The 23639-nt window shown below is 37.0% G+C and overlaps 1 protein-coding gene across 2 annotated transcripts in view; it reads left to right on the forward strand.

Moving 5' to 3' along the window:
- Positions 1-23639, forward strand: part of CCDC88C (coiled-coil domain containing 88C) — a 102315-nt gene that overhangs the window by 37695 nt on the left and 40981 nt on the right. For both annotated transcript variants that reach the window (XM_083350205.1, XM_083350206.1), the window contains exons 4-8: positions 5583-5652; positions 13240-13298; positions 18932-19015; positions 20717-20857; positions 22580-22764. In XM_083350205.1, the coding sequence (XP_083206331.1) occupies positions 5583-5652; positions 13240-13298; positions 18932-19015; positions 20717-20857; positions 22580-22764 (539 nt within the window). The remainder of the gene's footprint in view (positions 1-5582; positions 5653-13239; positions 13299-18931; positions 19016-20716; positions 20858-22579; positions 22765-23639) is intronic.

Consider the following 23639-nt stretch of genomic DNA (forward strand, 5'->3'; position numbering starts at 1 on the left):
ACACAATTCTTAGGTTACCTGGAAAAATAGAAATAGAAAATACAGATATCTTGGAAAAGCTGGAATGCTTAAATAGCATTTATAGTTTAATTACGACTAAGCATTCGAATTAAGCCCATAGTGTTTGTAGGACATTTTGTAAATAGTCCAAAATTGCCAGAACAATTATAAGATTTGATTAAATAAAGTCCTAGTCAGTTGCCAGTGCAAACTGAATTATAACATTCAAACTAGTCTCTTGAGACTTTAGCACTTCTAGAAAGATGGAGTGCATTTTAACCATCTATGTAACTTTAAGTGACAGAAATTTAATATATTATATTTTCTTATTACCAGTTACAGCAGAGAAACCATCAGTCAACTATTTGATAGTATAATCCAAATAAACTCTAGGTTAATTTGCCTGGAGAGCATTATAAACATGGATGATTGGTTGCATATGATTTGATATTATGGTGAAAATGATCAGGTTTGTTGTTACCGTATAAATTTCCAGTCAGGGAATACGTTGGTAAAACATGCTGCTGGCAATGTATTTGCTTCACTAGATTTGTATTTGTGTAATAACAGATAATTTGATTTGTGGGAATCAACATACATTGGTAGGTTTTGTGTCTCATGTTTCCTATGGCAAGAAACATGGCTTTCTGTGACTATCAGCAATAAAAAAAGTGAGCGTTGAAGCATGAACATTAAAAGCAAACAGCATAGATTCACAGATGTTGATTAATAAAGAACATATCTACTGTAATTTAAGAACTAAAGTTGTGGTAAAATGTAATCCTAAGGTTCTCTTCAATTATATAAAATTGTATGAAAAAAAATCCTGGAAAAATGCAATGAAAAACTATTTCCATATCAGTACCATGAAGACTGCATAGAGATGCAGTCACTAGGAATCTGTTTAGGTTTATGGTCTGATTTAGGACATATTTTTGCTACTGAGCCAACATGTAGTTTGATTATAAGCAGGTAGTATTATTTTTTTACATAATAATAAAATAAAAATGAATTTAAATTGCACAAGTACACATTTGCATACAACTATATACAACTTTAAATTGCTGTCTATTAATAGGAATATAAATCTTATTTATACAAGAAGGGAAGAATTTACGCCGGAACAACAGAACTTGTAGACATTGTTGTCCAGGCAATTAACATATTGAATTAACTTTGCATATTGAATTTCATATTGAATTATTTATTTGGCTACTTTTTCATAATGAGACAAGGCTAAAACCTGACACTATGTTCTTTCTGTGATGAATGTGAGACACAGTTCTGATTTAACACAGAAAGAGTGTGTAACTTTAAGGATCCAGATGAATTTGCATTTAGTACGAAGACTATGATTAAGGCATGATTTTGAAATAAAAGCAAAGGTTTAAAATCAGCTTTTTCACAACTTTTAGTGGAAATATGATGATGGTGCTGGTGATGACCTATAAAGCCCTAAATGGCTTGGGTCCGGGATATCTCAGGGAACACCTGCTGCCAGCATCAAGTTCCCTTCATCCAGTGCGCTCCCACAGGGAGGGTCTTCTCAGGGTGCCGCCGGTAAAAGATTGCCGGCAGATAACACCCAGGGGGAGGGCCTTCTCAGTGGGTGCACCTGCCCTCTGGAACCAGCTGCCCGTGGAGCTTAGGACTGCCCCCGACCTCCGTTCATTTCGCCGGGACCTGAAGACCTGGCTCTTCGAGCTCTCTGGCCCAGGCTGAGAATTTTAATTTTAATTGGGGTTTTTATTTTTTCAGGGATTGATGTAATTTTTTAAAATTGTTTTTAACTTTTGTATTCCTTGTTTTAAATACCCTGTAAACCGCCCTGAGTCCTTCAGGAAAGGGCGGTATATAAATCCAATAAAATAAAATAAATAAAATAAAATAAATAAATATGTATTGTCTGGGACAACATTTATTGGTTTGATTCTATGTTATAACTCACACTGGACATCTTAAGCATTAAATACACAAAAACATAGGATACAGCTGGATGCCCAAAGATAAATAAAAACCCTACTTATTGAAAAAGGGACGCGGTGGCTCAGTGGGTTAGGACGCTGAGCTTGTCGATCAAAAGGTCGGCAGTTTGGCGGGTTGAATCCTGAGTGCCATGTAACAGAGTGAGCACCTGTTACTCGTCCCAGCTTCTGCCAACCTAGCAGTTCGAAAGCACGTAAAAATGCAAGTAGAAAAATAGGCACCACTACGGTGGGAAGGTAACAGCGTTCTGTGCGCCTTTGGTGTCTAGTCATGCTGGCCACATGACCACGGAGACATCCTCGGACAAGCACTGGCTCTTCGGCTTTGAAATGGAGATGAGCACCGGCCCCTAGAGTTGGAAACGACTAGCACGCATGTGCGGGGGAACCTTTACCTTTACCTTACTTATTGAAAAAGGTCCCAGATGTACAATATAACTAAAGAAATATTTCCCAGAGGGAGGAAACAAGGAACATCACTGCTCAAAAAGAATTAGATAGACACACAAGAGACAAAACACTTATTAGAGTTGGGAGGAGGGAGGTATAGAATATTCTGAGGGAGAATGTAGCTGTCTGAAGGGTTATGCATCTTATTTATGTATTGTATTAACATGCCACCTATCTCACACTAAAAAGCCACTCTAGTTGGTTTACTGTTAAAATAATAAATATTAAAATATTAAAAACATTAAATACAGACACAAGAAGCAAGAAAAGCAAAATCAGTATGGCAGTCATAAATCACATTAATTATCCTTAATCATAAAATCTGTAATACTTTGCAGAGTGAAATATTCTGTTTGTCCTCCAAGAGCTCATATTGCCTTTTCTGAGTATATTTTTGTTATTTTATAATAATATTTAATAAAGATCTAAAAGTGACTGCAACAGGTTTGCTATACTTTCCAGAATAGTTCAAAGATTATTCCAGAATGCATTGCAGTTCTCATACTTTATATCCATTGTTTTCTGCTTGAGATTTAAAATCACCTCTTGAAGAGATCCAGCATCTTATAAATGTCAACATTCTCATAACATCCTTTCTACTTTCCTCCATTCTTCTCTCAGAGATGGTACAAGATGCATTGGTGGCTTTAAACAGTCTCTGTGGAGAAAATGGAGGTCCTTTTTTTAAAAAAAATAAATAAATCACTAATTACAGTTAACACTTTTAATTATACAACATTCTTGTTTTTTGCATGTAATTTTGCTTTGGGCCTTCAGAGGTGTGCAGAGTCAAAGTCTATTGCTATGCTGGTGAGGAAGCTGGAATAAAATGAATAGCACTTGCTTAAAGTCTGATGGCTGCATTTTAGAGTTCTCAATGATGGATTAAAGCTGAATCAGCTGGAGAGAGATTCTGTCAGCAAACTAGTATTAAATTAGGATTGAATAGCCAGACTTCATCCACATATGCCATTAGGTCCATCACAACCCTTAGCTCTCTTCTTTCATAATACCCCAAGATTGTTCAATGGTGATATAAATACTGAATCGTAATAGCTTTGTCAGCTTAAGACCACTAATAGACCGGTTACCTTTTCATGATAGGCACTTTTTTTTACTCCCAATATGAAAACTATGATTGAGTGAGATATACTTTGCAATACGTGTCTCAATCATTCTATATTCTACTGTTCAGCAAAACAAGATAGGGTATGCAAGAGTAAATATAATATATAAAACATGCTTCTGAATAAATCTGGTAAGCAGATTACCTTGCGGTAAAATCTGATTCCTAAAATGTATGTTAGATCTTGAATTTGTACCTCTTGGAATCCATGCTGAACAAGATGTGAATTTTAATTATTGATGTTGAATTACCATTAGAATCTGTTGGCAGGAAGAATGTTCTTCTTTTCAAGAATCATCCATAAATATCAAAATGTTTGTCATCTAGCTCAAGCAACAGTAAAATCATTGATCGCGCCAATGTCATTAGTGAGCCAAATGTTAAAATTGACTTTGTGGGAAGAATAGTAGAGCATTAGGAACAAGGTCTGTATTCTGCAAGTTTAATAAAGAGGCTCATTTATTTTGTGGGCTTTCCACAAGTCCAGTAGTTTAAATGAAAATTGGACAGTCACTCATATGCCCTCTGAGTTACATTTTCTCCTAACTTTTGTTTGCTAACTCTCCCCTCTGGCCATTTAAACATTCTACCACCCCCAGCACTATCCCAATATACACAGAGCTGAGGCTGACTTTAAAGTACCGGTAAGTTGTCTAAACAAATGTTACTTCTTTAACTCTCTGACCCCGATTGATCCTGACAAGTCATATCTAAATTGGAAGGAGGAAGATAAGACTCTTTGCTTGTGTTACTGCCTCTTCCTCTTCCATTTAAATTGTTCATGCCTACTATAATGGCTTCCTGATTTTGTTCATTTTTAAAAAAAAGGTTCATATCAAACTAACAGGAAGAGGAATACATAGGAATAACAGATTTAAAAGGGGCGAAAGACATGAGTTTATATTGTGAATAAAATAACTCCAAGTTTTTTCTAAAATGGTCTAAATTTCTTTCCCTTCACTCTGTCAAAACAAAACAAAAGTCTGAAAATTTGACAACACACCCATTGCTGCAAGTCAGATGTAAATTCGTCCTTCCAGTGACGTATAATAGTTTTGGCCATTGCCTACATTCTTGATCTCCTGATAAATTACATATATTGGGGATATAACCAAGAGGAATATAGACACCTTGCTCTGGGTGCCAGCCTTCCACCCAAGTAAATGACCAGAAATAGCCTTAATACAAATTGAAAAGTATCTTCCAAGAATTTTAAAAAGTTCAGTGTCACTTTTTAACCAAAAATGATGAGTTTTTCTACCAATATGACAAGTCAAGCACACAGAAATTGAAAGATACCAAATCCCTCTCTCTGGAAACAAAAAATACTGGATCTGCCTGTATATTTGATGTGCTGTAACCATCCACATTTATATCATGGCCTCCTGTGACTCTCACCCCTTCAGAAAATTGCCTATCCCTTCCTAAAGAGTTTTTTCCCTGAATGAAGAAGCAATTGGTTACCTGAACCAAAGAAAAGTGGCTGTTTCAAAAGGGTGGTGCTACATGGTTGTTCTGAAGCATCTTTTGAGAAACAGAAAGCAATGCGCAATCCTTTTTGAGAGTTTTCCAAAGAGTAGGAACAAACAGCGGATGCATTTCATTTCAGCTTACAATACTCATATACCAGATATAAGTCCCTAAATTAACAATGTGCAAATGTACCATAAGTGATTTTCATCAAAAACCTGGCTTTTTGAGTTAGCTGGCCTGGACTGAGTGGGTTTTAATGTTTTTAAATTCTAATTTTAAATTTTGGGGCTATTGATTTAATTTTATTTTAATTTTTATATTGTATTGTTTTAATTTTGCCCTGTAAACCGCCCTGAGTCCTTCGGAAAAAGGGCGGTATATAAATTGAATTAAATAAATAAATAAATATGCAGTTTAATACTGCATATGATTCAATTCAGCACGCATTATTCATGGCCAGATTAATTTATTTTCAAAGTTAAGGATTTTAGACAAGTGAGATTTAATGACATTTTTTAAAAGTTTATATTTCTTTCCTTTTTTTTTAGGAAGTCCTCCAGCAACTGATCATAATGAATTTGCCAAATATTTTAACAATTGGCAAAGATCCTCTCTCTGGTGAGTACCTTGGTAACATCATAATCCCTTTTACTTTAAGCTAAAAGTTTTGCTGCATACTGTATAACCACATAAATGTTTTATATGACTGTTTTATTGCATATAACTTAACATTAATTTGGCAATGAAGAACAGGATAGGCAGAGTAACAGCACAAATTAAAAATGGTGTATGTTATTCGTGTACTGTTTCCATCAAACAATAGAGACCTGTGCTCCAAGAGTCATTTGGGGGAATGAATGTGCTTTCCTGTATGTCAGCATTGTTTTATTGCACTCATCCCAAAAATGAGACCAAGGGACTGGGGAGTTGTGATTTTAGCTGCAGCTCTTCTTCACTGCTGTTTGCTGCCAGCTTAGGCACCAGAGGGATTGTCTATGTCTAAAGTGAGGTTACCATGGCAATATTTTTGCCCTTCTGTATTCTTTCTATAGGATTTTGCAGTGTCAGAAATATTTTCGTGCTTGAAAAACAGGAAACTGTTTTCTCAGAATTATGTTTTAGATACCAGCATATAGTGTAAGTTGTCAGTAATAGGCATATTACACTGATAAGTATTTTTTTTCTAGGCTAATCAAAGAAAACAGTACAGGTAGTCCTCAACCATTTATTTAACCATTGTTTAAAGTTACGACAACTCTGAAAAAAGTGACTTATGATCAGTTGTTGCACTTACAATCATGCCAGCGTCCCGACAGTGACATGATCAGGTGCTTTTGGCAGCAAGCATCTATTTACAAGGGTTACATGGTCCCAGGATCATGTGATCACCATTTGCAACCGTTCCCAGGAGGTTTCTGACAAGCAAAGTCAGTGGGGGAAGCTGGATTGCTTAATGATTGTGTCATTTGCTTAATGACCAGAGTAAAACAAATGGTAAAGTTGGGCATGACTGACTCACTTAATGACCCCATCACTTAGCAACATAAATTCTTACCCGAGAGCCTTATATAGAATATTTTCTAATACAGATTTGAACTTTTCTGCATCTGGGCATGCAATTTTTAGTCATGGCTCTCTTGATAAACATCCAAAAGTAATGCCAACACCTCAGAGCAGAACTAAGCAGAATTAACCCGGTTACTACTTGAATATGCTAACAAATTATCAGGATTATAGGCTGGCCTCAAAAAGCAAGGTCTTTCTTCTTCTGTACAATTGCCAAGAAAACTACATAGAGAGGTAACCTTGAACTTAGCAGAAATCATGTTTGACTCAGTAGAAGATTTTATTACATAATTGGTCTTTCTAACTTGTGAACCAACATAATAATCCCTTAGGAAGGTGAAATTAAGACTTATTAAAGCCTAATAATGTACTGAACATAACTTGTGGACTCAGTTCTGTTTTGTAATTCACATGTCATAAAAGAACTTCTATTAATAGATGTGAGATGGTGGGAAATGGGCAGGAACATGTACATACACACAAACATGCCCACACAGAGTTACTTCTACAAGGTAAATTCAAATCAGTAATCTGTTCTTATTTCTTATTATACAGTGGCCTTAGCTTAACAAACTAGTACAAATATAAATGTACATACACATACATTCATAGCAATAGTGCTTTACAGCCCTTTCTAAGCAGTTTACAGAGTCAGCCTATTTCCCCCAACAATCTGGTTCCTCATTTTTACCAACCTCAGAAGGATGGAAGGCTGAGTCAATCCTGAGCCACCCAGAATTGAATTTCTGGAGTGAGCAGTAAGTTATCCTGCAATACTGCATTCTAACTACTTCACCACCATGGCTCTAAACATGCATATGGTTATATACAAAGCTTTATATTTTTTTTACAGTTTCTTATATATACACTTTTTCCATTCCCATAGGTGCTTTGTTTAGGTTTCACTTTTGGCTTGATTTTTGTCTCCTCTAAATTAGAGGAAATTTTGTCTGGGGGGGGGGAGAGAATTCTCTTGAGACTCTTGGAAAGCCAGCAGCTTGTCTCCAAGCACAGCTCAAGTCCTTTTCATCAGCCAATCCACTATGGTGATCTTCCTTTTTGGATCCTGTTTGCTCCTTAGTCGCAGATGCTTAATTTCTGAAGGGAACCTGTCTTCATTAGTGCAGCCGACTCCTTCTGCAATTCCCGTTCTTGATACACATTGCAGTCCATAAAGACGTAACACCCATGGCCTAATAGATCTGCCCTTTTTATGAATTTTTACCACTAGGCAGACATGCCTTTTTTATAAGTTCTCTAATCGTTCTGAAAATCTTTTAGGTTTCATTTTGAATAGAGCTGACATATAAATAAAAGTCCTTCACCTTGAGATTAATTTCAACACTTGTCTCAATCAAGGAAACTCCCTCTGCCATAAAGATATACTTGACTGTGTGGACCAGTTCATTGGAGCATGCTCAGATCTAATGTCAATTGCTCAAGTGACTTGTTAAAAATAAAAGCAGATTCTTGTTGAAAAAAAATGAACAAAATCTAGTATTTTTATATTTAAAAGATTTCATCCTGAAGAAAGGTTTGTTTTATGAGAATGAAATATCTTACATGTTTCAACATGTACTCTTAAATTTATTTTAAACAGACTTGTTTCTTTCATATTTGTGTTTCTCATCTTCCATGGAGGATTTGAAAGGGGTGTTTTGACTCATAGAATTAGCCTTATCTTTGATAAAACCTGGCATATACAGGTGAAACTCGAAAAATTAGAATATCGTGCAAAAGTTCATTTATTTCAGTAATGCAACTTAAAAGGGGAAACTAATATACGAGATAGACTCATTACATGCAAAGCAAGATAGTTCAAGCCGTGATTTGTCATAATTGCGATGATTATGGCGTACAGCTCATGAAAACCCCAAATCCACAATCTCAGAAAATTAGAATATTACATGCAATCAATAAAACAAGAAGTGTACATAGAACAATATCGGACCTCTGAAAAGTATAAGCATGCATATGTACTCAGTACTTGGTATGGGCCCCTTTTGCAGCAATTACTGCCTCAATGTGGCGTGGCATGGAAGCTAACAGCCTGTGGCACTGCTGAGGTGTTATGGAAGACCAGGATGCTTCAATAGCGGCCTTCAGCTCTTCTGCATTGTTCGGTCTCATGTCTCTCATCTTTCTCTTGGCAATGCCTGCCAAGGTCAGGCGAGTTTGCTGGCCAATCAAGCACAGTAATCCCACGGTCATTGAACCAGGTTTTGGTGCTTTTGGCAGTGTGGGCAGGTGCTAAGTCCTGCTGGAAAATGAAGTCAGCATCCCCATAAAGCTCGTCTGCGGAAGGAAGCATGAAGTGCTCCAAAATCTCCTGGTAGACTGCTGCATTGACCCTGGACTTAATGAAGCACAGTGGACCAACACCAGCAGATGACATGGCTCCCCAAATCAACACAGACTGTGGAGACTTCACACTGGACTTCAAGCATCTTGCAGTGTGTGCCTCTCCATTCTTCCTCCAGACTCTGGGTCCTTGGTTTCCAAATGAGATGCAAAAGTTGCTCTCATCAGAAAAGAGGATTTTGGACCACTGAGCAACAGACCAGGTCTGTTTTTCTTTAGCCCAGGTAAGACACTTCTGACGTTTGTTGTTCAGGAGCAGCTTGACAAGAGGAATACGACATTTGAAGCCCATGTCCAGGATCCGTCTGTGTGTGGTGGCTCTTGATGCACTGACTCCAGCCTCAGTCCACTCCTTGTGAAAGTCCCCAACACTTTTGAATGGCCTTTTCCTGACAATCCCCTCCAGGCTGCGGTCATCCCTGCTGCTTGTGCACCTTTTTCTTCCACACTTTTCCCTTCCACATAACTTTCTATTAATGTGCTTTGATACAGCACTTTGGGAACATCCAACTTCTTTTGCAATTACCTTTTGAGGTTTTCCCTCCTTATGGAGGGTGTCAATGATGGTTTTCTGCACAACTGTCAGGTCAGCAGTCTTCCCCATGATTGTGATTCCTACTGAACCAGACTGAGAGACCATTTAAAAGCTCAGGAACCCTTTGCAGGTGTTATGGCTTAATTAACTGATTAGAGTGGGACACTTTGAGCCTAGAATATTGCACCTTTTCACAATATTCTAATTTTCTGAGATTGTGGATTTGGGGTTTTCATGAGCTGTAAGCCATAATCATCGCAATTATGACAAATCATGGCTTGCTTTGCATGTAATGAGTCTATCTCATATATTAGTTTCCCCTTTTGAGTTGCATTACTGAAATAAATGAACTTTTGCACAATATTCTAATTTTTCGAGTTTCACCTGTAGAGATAGCCAGTTAAAGCTGGCTGTTTTGAAACAGTCTTCAGAAGATGTGGCTGCTTTAATGATTTGAATAAGACACTTTATATTCCTACATGTTGCAAAGCACCCTTTCAAACGCTTTGTGCAGTGGTAATAATAGTACAAAAAGCCTTCCTAAAGTGGTATCTTAGCCAGTTTTTCTTTATTGTCATGTAGTCAGCATCTCTCTTGACCCTAATGGATTATTTTGAACTATTGCTGAGAAGTGATTCAGAAAAAAGACTGGCTTGTCCTAGAGCAGGATAGATCAGGGGTGTCAAACTGGCGGCCCGTGGGCCAGATGCATCACAAGCAGGCCATGCCTACCCTGGCTCCACAAAGGCAAAAAAATGTCGTGATACATCATGATACGTCACATGATGCGATCGAGTTTATTTATTTTTTATTTTTATTTTAATTCCATTTATATCCCGCCCTTCTCTGAAGACTCAGGGCGGCTTACAAACTTAGCAGTAGCCTTCATTCTATGTATATGCCTGCTTATTAGGGCTTTCGCCCCCCCCCCAAGCGGCATTATTACAAAGTCAGCTTAATTGCCCCCAACAATCTGGGTCCTCATTTTACTTACCTCAGAAGGATGGAAGGCTGAGTCAACCTTGAGCCTGGTGGGATGCGAACCTGCACTAATTGCAGGCAGCTGGTGTTACTTAAGGAGGCATTAGCCCACTGCTCCACCAAGTTTGACACCCACTTCAGTTGATAGCAATGGAGGAATTGGTAAAAGGAGTAGTGGTCTGAATGATTCAGAAGGCAAAGCATTGAACATTTATTGCAAAGGATTTAAATTCATTTTGCCAACAGTAATTGATACTTATAACGTCTTCTATCAGACCACACACAATTAATTGACGGATCCTCCTTAAATCATTCAAATTTACCACTGTTTGTTGTAGATTAGCATATAAGATGTTGAAGAATGAGGAAATTAATCAAGTAAATATTGGATTTTTCATTCCTTTTTTTTGACAGGGTTAAGCCTATGCAGTTGATAATTTCTATAAAAATTAATTCTTCCTCCAGCAATCTGGGTGCATCAAATGTCTTACTTTAAATCAGTGTTTCCAACCATTCTTTTCTTGTTTACTCTCCTAATCTTATTTCTTTGCCTTTTTATCTTTGTTTTGTGCTGTAATCTCTTTGCTGTCTCCCACAAAATCTTACCATCTGTTTCTTCCCTATTTCTCACACTGTGAGAGTGGGGGCTCTTCTCTGGTTTTGTACTATAGAAAAGCTTCTAGACTAGATTTTATTCCCTAAAGATCTAAAGACCTTAGCCCCATTGTGGGGAGCAGATGGGTGTACTACAAATCCCTCCATTTTAATTACCTAGTTAGCTAGTGTGAAAGCAGTTGCCTTGGAATTTTTGGGAAAGGAAAATGCCACTGAGTTAATTTTTAAAAGCAGTGGTCTTGTATGAGATCTGTTCTTCAAATTTAAAAGATAGAGCATTCTGTGGTGCCTTCAGTTTACAATCCATTGTGGCAGGTAGCTTTTTGCAAGGAAAACAGTTTTTACTTCATCAGATGTGTAAAGTAGACCCTGATTCATATATAGTTAAAAACCTGGGAGTATGTGAAGCAGAGATATAAGAAAAGAAGGAAGGACTTAAGAGATGATGCATATAATGCTGATGAATAAATTATTAATGGAAGCATAATCAAAAGGTGTGCTACCCTTTTCATATAGAATGTAAATACTAAAGAGCTACTTCAACACTATTCAAAGGACATGAATAAGGACAGTAAGGACATTGCTTACTTTTTTTAAAATTTATAGCCAGAATCCTCATTTAAATAATGACATAATTTGTTGAATCTGTTAACCCAGATGCATATTTCTCTTTCACAGTCTCCATACAAACCTGCAAACTATTTCAGTTTTAATGCCAGAATGATTTCTGGAAGGAATTATCTAGTTTTTCTAAATATATAGTTGAAGTTAATAAAGAAAAAAAAGCACTTTGTATGTGTGTGTATGTGTGAGAGAGACAGACAAACAAACAGACACAGTAATCATTTTTAGAGGCAATAGATTTTCCCAGAGTGAAACATCAAGTCACAATGGATATGTGGTGCCCATTAATTCTGTGTCAGATGAGGGTATTTCATCTTTGTTCCCACCATGCCCATCTATTCAGTGTTCTGTGGAGAAAGCTAAAAATAAAAACTGCTGCTTTTTCTAAAAACCCTAACAAGTGAAAGGGTAAATGTTGAAATAATGGCTAGCATCTTGTTTTCTTTTTAAGGTGACCTAGAGGGGAATACAATTATCATTATGTCTATGCCAGTCCCATTTTATAAAGGCCTTTTACTGAATGACTTCTGATATCTCCCAGGAGGACTTAATAGGCACAATTATTTCAGGGAACATGTAATTGTTTTAGCTTGACTGGAACAAGGAGGATGAATTTTAGTCATACAAAACTAGACATGAAACAGTGTTCCCCTAGAGTAGGTCAATTTATAGAGTCCATAATTTGGGAAAGAGACATTTATTTTTAATTTTACATAAACTAAATTTAACAAACAAATATTTAACAAATAACACCTAAGTTAGATATTTGTTATGATTAAAAGATGTACTGTATGCTGCAATTCAATCAGTATGGATCAATGATCAATGATCAGTTGGGTCATAATGAATTATTTCCAGCCTTTTAATCATGCTAAGGGGACGCGGTGGCTCAGTGGGTTAGGACGCTGAGCTTGTCGATCAGAAGGTCAGCAGTTTGGCGGGTCGAATCCCGAATGCCGCGTAGCAGAGTGAGCGCCTGTTACTCGTCCCAGCTTCTGCCATCCTAGCAGTTCGAAAGCACGTAAAAATGCAAGTAGAAAAATAGGGACCACTATGGTGGGAAGGTAACAGCGTTCCGTGCGCCTTTGGCGTCTAGTCATGCCGGCCACATGACCACGGAGACGTCCTCGGACAAGCACTGGCTCTTCGGCTTTGAAACGGAGATGAGCACCGGCCCCTAGAGTCAGAAACGACTAGCACGCACGTGCAGTGGAACCTTTACCTTTACCTTTAATCATGCTAAATCAAATTATATTTATAACATTATACATTGTTCTAAAACTCCATTATATAACTTAGGACAATTATGAAAGCTACAGTTATAATTTCAAGTTATAAGCAGTTTATATTTCTTAACAGAAAATGCAACATAAAACCACCTTGTATACTGTGATGCAAATTTGTTTAGGAGATATGCAGTCTCCTAAACAGCAGTCTGCCACTGATTCTACATTGTACATATTATACTTTTTAAAATAAAAACCTTCAGAATTTTTTATTAATGGCCAATTTTTGTCTCTTAGGTAAAAGTATAGATGAAATTAAAAAGCTGCTACTTTTGGTATTGGGTTGTGCTGTACAGGTAAGTTTGGGTTTGATTGCTACTAATTCATTTGAATAAATTATTTTCCTAAGAGTTGTTACATAAGGCTGTCAGCCATCTTTGATTGAACAGAGTCTGCAATCATCTCAAAGGTGTTTTTTCTCCCCCAAAAGGCAATTGGAGTAAGTGTTTTTTTCCCCCTTGAGGATGAAGATGTTTCACGTCTCCTCCAAGAAGTTTCATCAGTTCTGACTAGATGCTTTTTTTTGGTGGGGGGTGGGGGGACATGGAAGGATTATGGTCACAACTAATCGTTTCATTCTCACCACCACCATCACCATCCAGCATCTTTGAGACAACTGTGACCTGGATGATTGAGAATCTCCATTGTCAGTTTGCAATCTGAGATAATAAAGTTCTCTGAAGGCTAAGTCACTGATTGTCATGCCTTCCACGAATTCGTCCAACAATTTTTTGAAGCTAGCACTACATCTCATGGTAATGAATTCCACAGTTTAATTACACATTGTGTTACAAAAATGCTTTTGTTTGTCCAGATTCTACATAGATATCATTTTATTGGATGACTTTTGGTTTTAAAAATTTGGGAAGTAGAAAATAGCTTCTCCTTGTCTACTTCATTCACGCCATGCACAATTTTATACACCTCAATCATGTTCCTTCTCATTCATTTCCTTTCTAAATTAAGAATATAAGCCCTTATAGGAAAATAAGCTCTAATGCGTCTTTTGGAGTAAAAATTAATAGAAGACCTGGTCTTATTTTGGGGGAAATATGGTAACATGAGCAAGTCCTGCACTGGTTATTTTCTGCATACAATTTGAAGTTATATCAGAAGAATAAAATAGAATAAATAGAATAGAACAGAACAGAATAGAATAGGAAGGGACCTTGGAAGTCTTCAGTCCAGTGCTCAAGCAGAAGAATCTATACCATCTCATACGAATGACTCTCTAGTCTCTTTTTGAAAATCTACAGTGATGAAGCACCCACAATTTCTGAAGACAAGCTGTTCCACTGGTTAACTGTCCTCCCTGTCAGGAAGTTTCTCCTTAATTCCAGGTTGCTTCTCTCTTTGATCACTTTCCAACCATTGTTTCTTGTCCTGCCCTCTGGTGCTTTGGTGAATAACGTGACCCCCTCTTCTTGGTGGCCATCAAATACTGGAATACTGCTATCGTGTCTCCTCTATTTCTTCTTTTCTTTAGACTAGCCAAACCCAAGTCCTGCAGCTGTTCTTCATATGTTTTAGTCTCCAGGCCTTTGATCATCTTAGTTGCTCTTCTCTGAATTTTTTCCAGACTCTCAAAATCTTTTTTGTGATACGGTGACCAAAATTGGCTGCAGTATTTCAGGTGTGGTCTCACTCGGGTTTTATAAAGCAGTACTAATACCTCGCGTGATCTTGATTCTGTGCCTCTGTTTATACAACCCAGGATTACATTAACTTTTTTGGCTGCTGCTGCACACTGTTGGCTCATAGTCAAGTGATCGTCCACTAGGACTCCAAGGTCCTTCTCACAGTTACTGTTTTTAAGCCAGGTCTCGCCCAATCTGTATTTGTACCTTTGATTTTTCTTGCCTAAATGTAAGACTTTGCTTTTCTCCACATTGAAACTCATTTTATTGGATAGGGCCCATTGTTCAAGTTTGTCAGGATCTTTTTGGATCTTCTGGAGTTGTTGGCTACTCCTGCCAGTTCGGTGCCTTCTGCAAATTTGATGAGTTCCCCTTCAATTCCCTCATCTAAGTCATTGTTTGAGATACAGTATTTAAGAGTACTGGGCCTAAGACGGAACCTTGTGGTTCCCTACTGCTTACTTCTCTTCATGTGGATGTAGTGCCATTGAGGACTACTCATTGAGTATGGTTTGCTAGCCAGCTGCAGAACCATCTGATGGTGATGTTGTCTATTCCACCTTTTTCTAGCTTACCAAGGAGCAGGTTGTGATCTACTTTATCAAATGCTTTACTGAAGTCTAAGAATACTATGTCCACAGCATTTCACTGGTCTACTAGTTTAGTCACTTTATCGAATAATGAAATAAGATTGGTTTGGCATGATCTGTTTTTAACAAATCTGTGCTGGCTACTCGTTATAACTTTGTTTGCTTCTAGTTGTTCGCAGATCTGTTTATTGATTATCTTTTCTAGGATCTCCCGAGGTATTGATGTTAAACTGATTGGTCTGTAGTTTCCTGGGTCCATTTTTTTCCCTTTCTTGAAGATGGGAACCACATCAGCCCTTTTCCAATCCTCAGGTACTTCCCCTGTTCTCCAGGATTTGTGAAAGATACGTTGCAATGGTTCTGAGATAACATCTACCAGCTCCTTCAGAACTCTAGGATTTAGTCTGTCGGGTACCGGCGATTTATATTTGTCAAGGTCGGATAGGTGTTCTCTTACCATTTTCTTGCTTATTTTAATTTTTGTTTCTAGTTTGTCTTTTGCAGTGGTTTTTTGGTATGTTGAGCTATGGTTTCTTTTTGTGTGAAGACTGATGCAAAGTATGAGTTAAACAGCTCTTTCTCCCTGTTGCCTGCTATTTCCTTGCCATCTTCTCTCTTTAATGGGCCTACAGTTTCCTTGACTTTTTTCTTTTTGTTAATATGTTGGAAGAAACTTTTTTTATTATCCTTGATTTCTGTTGCAAGTCTTTGTTCGTTCTGAGCCTTTGCTTTCCTGATGTCATCCTTGCATGTTCTGGCTGTCTGCTGATAATCGGCCTTAATTATTTCCCCTCTTTCCATTTTTTGTATTTGTCCTTTTTGTCTTTCAATTTGTCAGAGAGATCTTTGTGCAGCCATGCTGGTTTCTTCTTGAATTTCCTGTTTTTCTTTTTCAGTGGTATTGTGCTGGTATGGGCTTTTATGATTGCATTTTTCAGAGTTTCCTACGCTTCTTGAGTTGTTTTCCCCTTTAGGATTTTCATCCATGGGATCTTTCCTAGGTTCTCTTTGAGTTTGTTAAAGTCAGATCTTTTGAAGTTTAAGACACTGGCTGGATTGTTCTCTACTGCTAGTGTTTGCATTATATTAAATTCCAGTTTGACATGGTCACTTTCACCCAAGGTTCCAGCAACTTCAACTCCCTCTATCACTTCTTCTCTATTAGTTAGAAGTAAGTCCAGTATCACTTTTTGTCTAGTTTCCTCCTCAACCTTTTGGATAACAAAGTTGTTGGCTATATAAACCTATAGAGCTCTTTATGGCTTGTCACCTAATTGTATACATAACTGGGGAATGTGTTTTTCTGTGTCAGTACTGGTTCTTTGAAATGGCCTCCTGATTGGTTTTCTGGAAAATGTTAAAAAAAACAGTGGATTTTGCAGAGGCTTCTCTTAAGTTTATCCCTGATACCACCTTATTGTCTTCTTGCTTTGTGTGTCTTTATGTGGCAATTGAAGTGATCGTTGTTATTGTGATTTGGACTGGTTTTCATTGAACTGTGTATGTTTTAAATTTTTATGCGCTATAAGTTGCCAAGAGTCATTTTGATTTCAACAGAGTAGAAGTATAATTGAGCGATTGTGTCACGAGGTACATACACACCGATAAATTAGTGTTTATAACAACTACATGGTAACAAAATACTCACAGTCTGACTTCCTCTTAATGCTGTTGATTCACCAAAAAAAATAGAATTGCTCATTTTTGATACAATTTGGTAAAAAATAATTTGTCAGATGAAATAAAATACCAAACCAAAGCAAACCATTTTCTATAACCTCTTCCATCCTAGTAACCTGTTTAATTAAAAAAAATGCATAGTGGTACAAAGTACATAGTGTAGAATTTTTTTCCCCAAGTTCAGATAATTTGAACTAAATGACATAAGCATTTTAGAATTAAAAATACTATCGTGGGTCTTCCCCACTCTACAATTAAATAGAAGATTACTGCTATAGTAATGTAAACTTATGCTTAGTCAAAGAAGACTAGAATATAGGAAATAGGTCTGTATAACATTTTAGAGTTCATTTCCAAAAGATACTTTTTACAACAACAGTTTTATGATGTTTCAGACCGATGCAACATTCACAACAAACACCTTTAGGGGGTCAGATCAAAGTACCACCCAGTTGTAATAGAGAATTAAAACTAAAAGTTAATTTTATTTATTTATTTTAATCCCATTTATATCCCGCCCTTCTCCGAAGACTCAGGGCGGCTTACAATTTAAGCACAAACCAATGTGCTTAGCAATAGCCTTCATTCTATGCATATGCCTGCTTATTAGGGCCTTCGCCCCCCCCCCCATGCGGCATTATTACAAAGTCAGCTTATTGTCCCCAACAATCTGGGTCCTCATTTTACCTACCTCGGAAGGATAGAGGGCTGAGTCAACCTTGAGCCTGGTGGGATGCGAACCTGCACTAATTGCAGGCAGCTGGTGTTGTTACTTAAGGAGGCATTAGCCCACTGCTCCACCAAGGCTCCTTTTATCCTGTCCATTAATTTTATCCTGTCCATTAATGTTAAAATCAACCTAAAATCAAATTGAAGCTCATGGCTATACAGAATTTTGAAATTAGATTTCTGTGTCTACTATATTACAGTAGCATGTATTAGTAAAATACTAGTACAGATCTTGCTTATTCACTAGCTTCTTTCATACAGTATGCATACATATATTAGTATTAAAATGTAAATGATGACTATTTTAGCAACTCTTTCTTATATATATGTAGGAATTTCAGAAGAAATACCTTATGTTCCAATTTCCGGGTTTATATTACGAAAGTTGAGATTTATACTTCAACCATCTGCAGGGTTAATTTGATGTTATAACTATTCAGGTGCTCTTAGCAACATTTACCACATGTACATATTCATTCAGTTGTGTTATATTTTATTTCCAATTATTCAATCTTATGTTAAAATGCCAAAAGTCATACATAGCTCTGCTAAAATAACTATGGAAACCAGGATTTAAGGTCAACCCTTTTGTCACATGGTTAGGACTTCAGCAGTTGGAAATAATTTATTAACTACTTAGATCATACTTGACATAAACTTTCTAAATAGTGATGAAATTTCTTACCCCTCCCTAGTTACATTAATATATTATTGAACTTCTAAATGCTGGTAATGACCTATAAAGCTCTAAATGGCTTGGGTCCGGATTATCTAAGGGAACACCTGCTGCCGGAATCAACTTCCCATCGTCCTGTGCGCTCCCACAGGGAGGGCCTTCTTAGGGTACCGCTGGTTAAGGAATGCCGGTGGGTTACTCCCAGGGGAAGGGCGTTCTCTGTGGGTGCGCCGGCCCTTTGGAACCAGCTTCCCACGGAGCTTAGGACCGCCCCTGACCTTGGCTCATTTCGTAGGGACTTGAAAACTTGGTTTTTTTGAGCTGTCTGGCCCAGACTGAGGGGTTTTAATTATTTAATTAATGGGGTTTTAGCTAAGTCCAGGGATTAATTTAATCTTAGTTTTAATCATTTTTAATTGTATGTGATGTATTTTTAACTTTTAATTTTCCCTGTAAACCGCCCTGAGTCCTACGGGAATAGGGCGGTATACAAATTTAAATATAAATAAATAAAATAAATAAATAAATATTCAGAATAATAAAAATGCTTTGTATTTGTGATCCTGATAAACTTGTGTGAGATGCATTCATTGTTATTTATTTTTTTTTGCTTACAGTGTGAAAGAAAAGAAGAATTTATTGAAAGAATAAAACAGCTAGATATTGAAACTCAAGCTGCCATTGTTTCACATATCCAGGAGGTGACATTCTAATTACCTTAAAATTCTAATAATTTTTTATAATAAGACTTCCTTTCTGTTGTCCAGATTATACATTTTCTCCATCCTGTTTATCTAACCTAGCTTAGTAGTTAATTGTTCTGTCGCTATAATTCAGTTCATACCCAACACCATCCTTTTAAAAAGAATGTCAGGAGACTGAATAACAACACCAAGGGTAATATTATATATAAACTTCGCATCTGAATGTTGCTTTTTCCAACATTTAGCTATTCTTCAGGGTTGGATAATACAAAAACATTTTTCAATCACTGCATTCTTGTCCTGTAATTCTTATTATTGTATTTATATTCAGCTTTTCTCCTGAAAACTCCAGGCAGGGTACATGGGGAAGGGGTGTTTCCAGTGGTGGGATTCAGCCAGTTTGCACCACTTCGGCAGAACCGGTAGCTATTTTTTTGTTGGCCAGGTCCAGAATGGACTTCCGGAAGTGGCATCCACAGAGAGAACTGGTTGTTCACATGTTTGAATCCCACCACTGGGTGTTTCCCCTCATTTTATCACCCCCACAGCAACTCAAACTGGTTTGAGAAAGAGTGTGACCGGCTCAGAGTCACTCAATCAGCTCACTGTTGAAATGGAGATTTAAATCTTAGTATCCCTAGTCTAAATTCAACACATTAACCAGTATACTAAATTGATGATTAATGTTGTTTGCATCAGTATGTTGATTTTTTAAATATTTACCATATCAGGAAAAACTTGCATTGCGTAGATGAAGAAATAAGACTTTACTGCAAAAGATCATTATTTTTATTTTTTATAATTGCTCTTTGATTTTTAAATAGATGTTCCAAAACTACAGCTGTATTTAATTTCATAATGTAATTTTTTTTTATTTTGACCACTGGCTATTAGTATAAAAACAAGCATAGCCTTGAAACATATCTTTTTGGCTGTTTTATTAGCTGTACTAAAATCCTGGATTTTTCTTAGCAACTATAATTTTGTTAAGGAAAATCTAATCAAATGATTAAAATAAATACAATGTTTTTTCACTGAAATAATGCACATGTGATAGCAATGGATTTCAACTACCAAAGGCAGGAGCAGATCAATAGGTTTTCAGCTTCCCTGGTAACTTGGATTCGCCAACATTTTGGGTACCCTTCTCAAGTCTCTTCATTTTCTCATCCAAAGCCTCCCCAGTTGTTGTTTTCTGCTGCTGGAAGTCAAAGTGTTCGGGTTTAGGAAGAATAATTTGATAAATCAAGATAAAAGTATTCATATTAGTATAAACAAGTATTGCAACAATTTATCATAAATTATACTGAAAAATTATTAGAATCTTAATTTACTTAATTGGCATTCTTAAACATCACTTGCTATGTAGAACTACAAATGTGTACATTGGAACTTAAGTGGAACAGTCTGGGCAGGGATAACGTGCAGATGGTTAGCAAAAATAGAGTAAGGCAAGAGAAAAGATCATGGAGAAAAAAATCTTAATAAGGCTTTCTGTCATTGAAGTGGGTTGCCAAACAGCAGGCAGTAATCTAGTACAATTTCTTATGCAAGCTCCTTATGCTAGTGGCTAACAAACCTGTACATTTTGGTCTATTGTTTATTTATTATACCAAGGCCAGGATCAGACTTGTTGGTTGAATCATCTATTATTCATATCTAGAAATAAACATGGCTTTTAACCCTTCTTACTTTCAGGTAACCCATAATCAAGAGAATGTATTTGACTTGCAGTGGTTAGAGCTACCAGATATGGCTCCAGAGGAACTAGAGTCTCTTTCCAGAAATATGGTTTTTCACCTTAAGAGGCTGATTGATGAGAGAGATGAGTGCACAGAGGTATGTATAATATGCTGGCATCCTTTAGACTTTCCTTTTCTCTTAACTTCAATACTCTCATATTGAATTATTTCTTATATATAAATTATATTATTATATTATATATATATTATATTATTATATTATCTTATATATAAATTATATATAAATTAATTTATATATATATATAAATTAAGGCATCCTTAATCTTATTCATTTTTCTCAAAATTAACATAAGCTAGGTAGTAGTATTCTTTTGGTCTGCTTATAATATTAACATTCAGAAGTTAAAATCTAAAAGATTCCTTTAAGTTAATTTTGACTCCTGGTTGAGGAGGATTTTGCGTTGTTCACTCTCCTGTATTTGAGCCATTCTGTTTGTTCCTTAAATTTATCACGTATTCTGTATAATAAAAGGCTTCCCTAACTTATTTTCACTCATCGTTTTTTTATCTGTGCATTGAGACACAAGAACCTTTGCCTTTGCTATCAGCTTTTTTAAAAACCTTCCTGTTTTCTGCAAGATGGTCTCACGTTAGGGATGAAATTAAACATGACTATAGGAGGCCTGTCTTGCACCTATGGGCCAGTTGTGATGATCCAAGAAATGGAGACGAGTGGGAAGACTAAGTGTAATAGCAAAATATTGTGTTGATGAGGAACTCACAACAATTGTTCGTTCTTTCTTATTTCCCGTCAGTCTGTCTTCTTCCCCTTGCAGTTTTCTCCCAGCTGGAGTCACTTGGTACAATTTGAATTTCATGGACAGAAAAGTGCTTGGGAATAAGCAATGCAAATTAAGATACAAAATGCAGGCAGTTTTTTTTTTATTTTTGCTCCCTACTATACTCTTTCTTGCAAAAGGTTCACTAGAGGCTCATGGAGATGCTTAATAAGGAAATGATGAGCTTACATTGGTATATCAGAAAATAACTTTTAAAATGTTTTTGAAGCCATTGCCCCATGCAATTGTCAGTATATTCTAAGATTATTTCCATACAGTTTTTGTTAAAAACATGTCTCAAATACACTTCAGTTTTCACTAACACATATGCCCTTATAAGGAAGCACTGTACATTTCAGTAATGCATGTTAGAATAGTGGAAAGGAAAATAATAGAAATAGGCAGTTTCTAAGATTTCAAACTGAGATTAGGACTTTTTAATCTGTAAATAATTGAAGAAACCAGAGGGAAATGGTGACATCATAATTCTCAAATTGGGCAGCAGCCAACTCCAGACGTTCAGGATACTGGAGAAGGACAGCTGGTCCTGGGCCCCCTATCCTGAAATGTTCAGTCAAGTCAATATTTTTCTTTTAAGACAGTAAAACTTCTAAGTACCAGCATGAGCCTTGTATTTCTCCTTCATATTTCAAGAAGTAAAACCTAAGAATAAGTAACTGAACTGAAAGCACTCTATTTTCCTGTAATCTTACTGCCTTCTTTTCCTCCCATAAGTATTCATGTCAGATTTGGATTACAAATTCCTCAAGGTGAAGATATGACTCTTTGTTACAACCCCATGAAGGAACACGTGCTAAATAAATCCAGCATCTTGGGCCTGTTTTGTTAAGAGTTCAACTAAATGTGTTGTAACCTCTTGTATTTTGTGCCACAACAATTTTTTTATGTCCATATGTTGGCCATTTTCTTTTCATAAATAATTTCCTTGTATGGGTGAAGTTAAATATATGGTGCATTTTTTTCCTCATAACATTTCATTTTCATTATTTTTCTTCCAGTTAATTATAGATCTCACTCAAGACAGAGATTACTTGCAGTCCCAACAGCCGATGAGTCCTCTAAAAACATCAAGTCCAGCTTCTTCCCCAAATCTTGCCAGCCGTCTCTCCAGTGAGGACAAGCAGCATTTGTCTGTGGAGCTTGCAGATGCAAAAGCCAAACTAAGAAGGGTCAGGCAGGAACTGTGAGTACTAAGGCAGAAGTCAGCACTTTGATCTGTATTGGTAGTTTTTCATTTAGAAGTGTTTCAGGATAGGACACCATAAAAAAACAAAACATTGTGGGGTTGGTACATTTCTCTATCCCTTCTACTTGTGTATATAGGCAAACTGCCATACACTAACCATTCTTAACAGTTTGTGTAAAGAAATAATACACACTGGGAAATGTTATGAGTAGACATAAATACAGGAGATCCTAACTTAATGACTATTAAGTGTACAGCGGCCATTCAGATTTGTGACAGTGCTGAATGAGTGCTACTTAAGACCAGTACTCAGAATTCTTGGCATTGTAGTGTCCTCATGGCCACATGATCATCATCTGCAGTTTTCTTTACTGTCTTTGGAATAGCAAAGTCAATGCAAAACCTTGCAGGAAGTGGCAAATGGCAGCCATATGAGATCACTTAGTGACCTGTGATTATTTGCTTAGCAATGGCATTGATGGAATTACTGTTGCAAAGCAATTTATGACTGAATTGCTTAGCAAGAAAATTCTGGTCCATTTGCCATTGTAAACCAAGGACTACCTATAAGACAGGGGGTTGTGAAACAGCCTGGCCAGTGCATGCACATGTGTGCGTGCACTCATCCCCACTCACACTAGCGCCACTGCCACTATGCAAATGGTGCTGTGCAGCAAAAATGGGGCACCATGTGGTGAAAATGGGACACTGTGTGGTGAAAATGGGGAGATGCTAGTGAGTGTCACATGGGCACTAGCACCACCCCATTTGCGTTACGCGTACTCGCAGTTCTGTGTATGTGCACACACATGCACATAAAATGCTTCCCCCTCCCTTTCCCTCTGTTCCGCCAACCGAGAAAGGTTGAAACC

This window comes from Vipera ursinii (genome assembly GCF_947247035.1).
Source record: "Vipera ursinii genome assembly, chromosome: 1".
In the NCBI taxonomy this organism is placed as follows: domain Eukaryota; kingdom Metazoa; phylum Chordata; class Lepidosauria; order Squamata; family Viperidae; genus Vipera; species Vipera ursinii.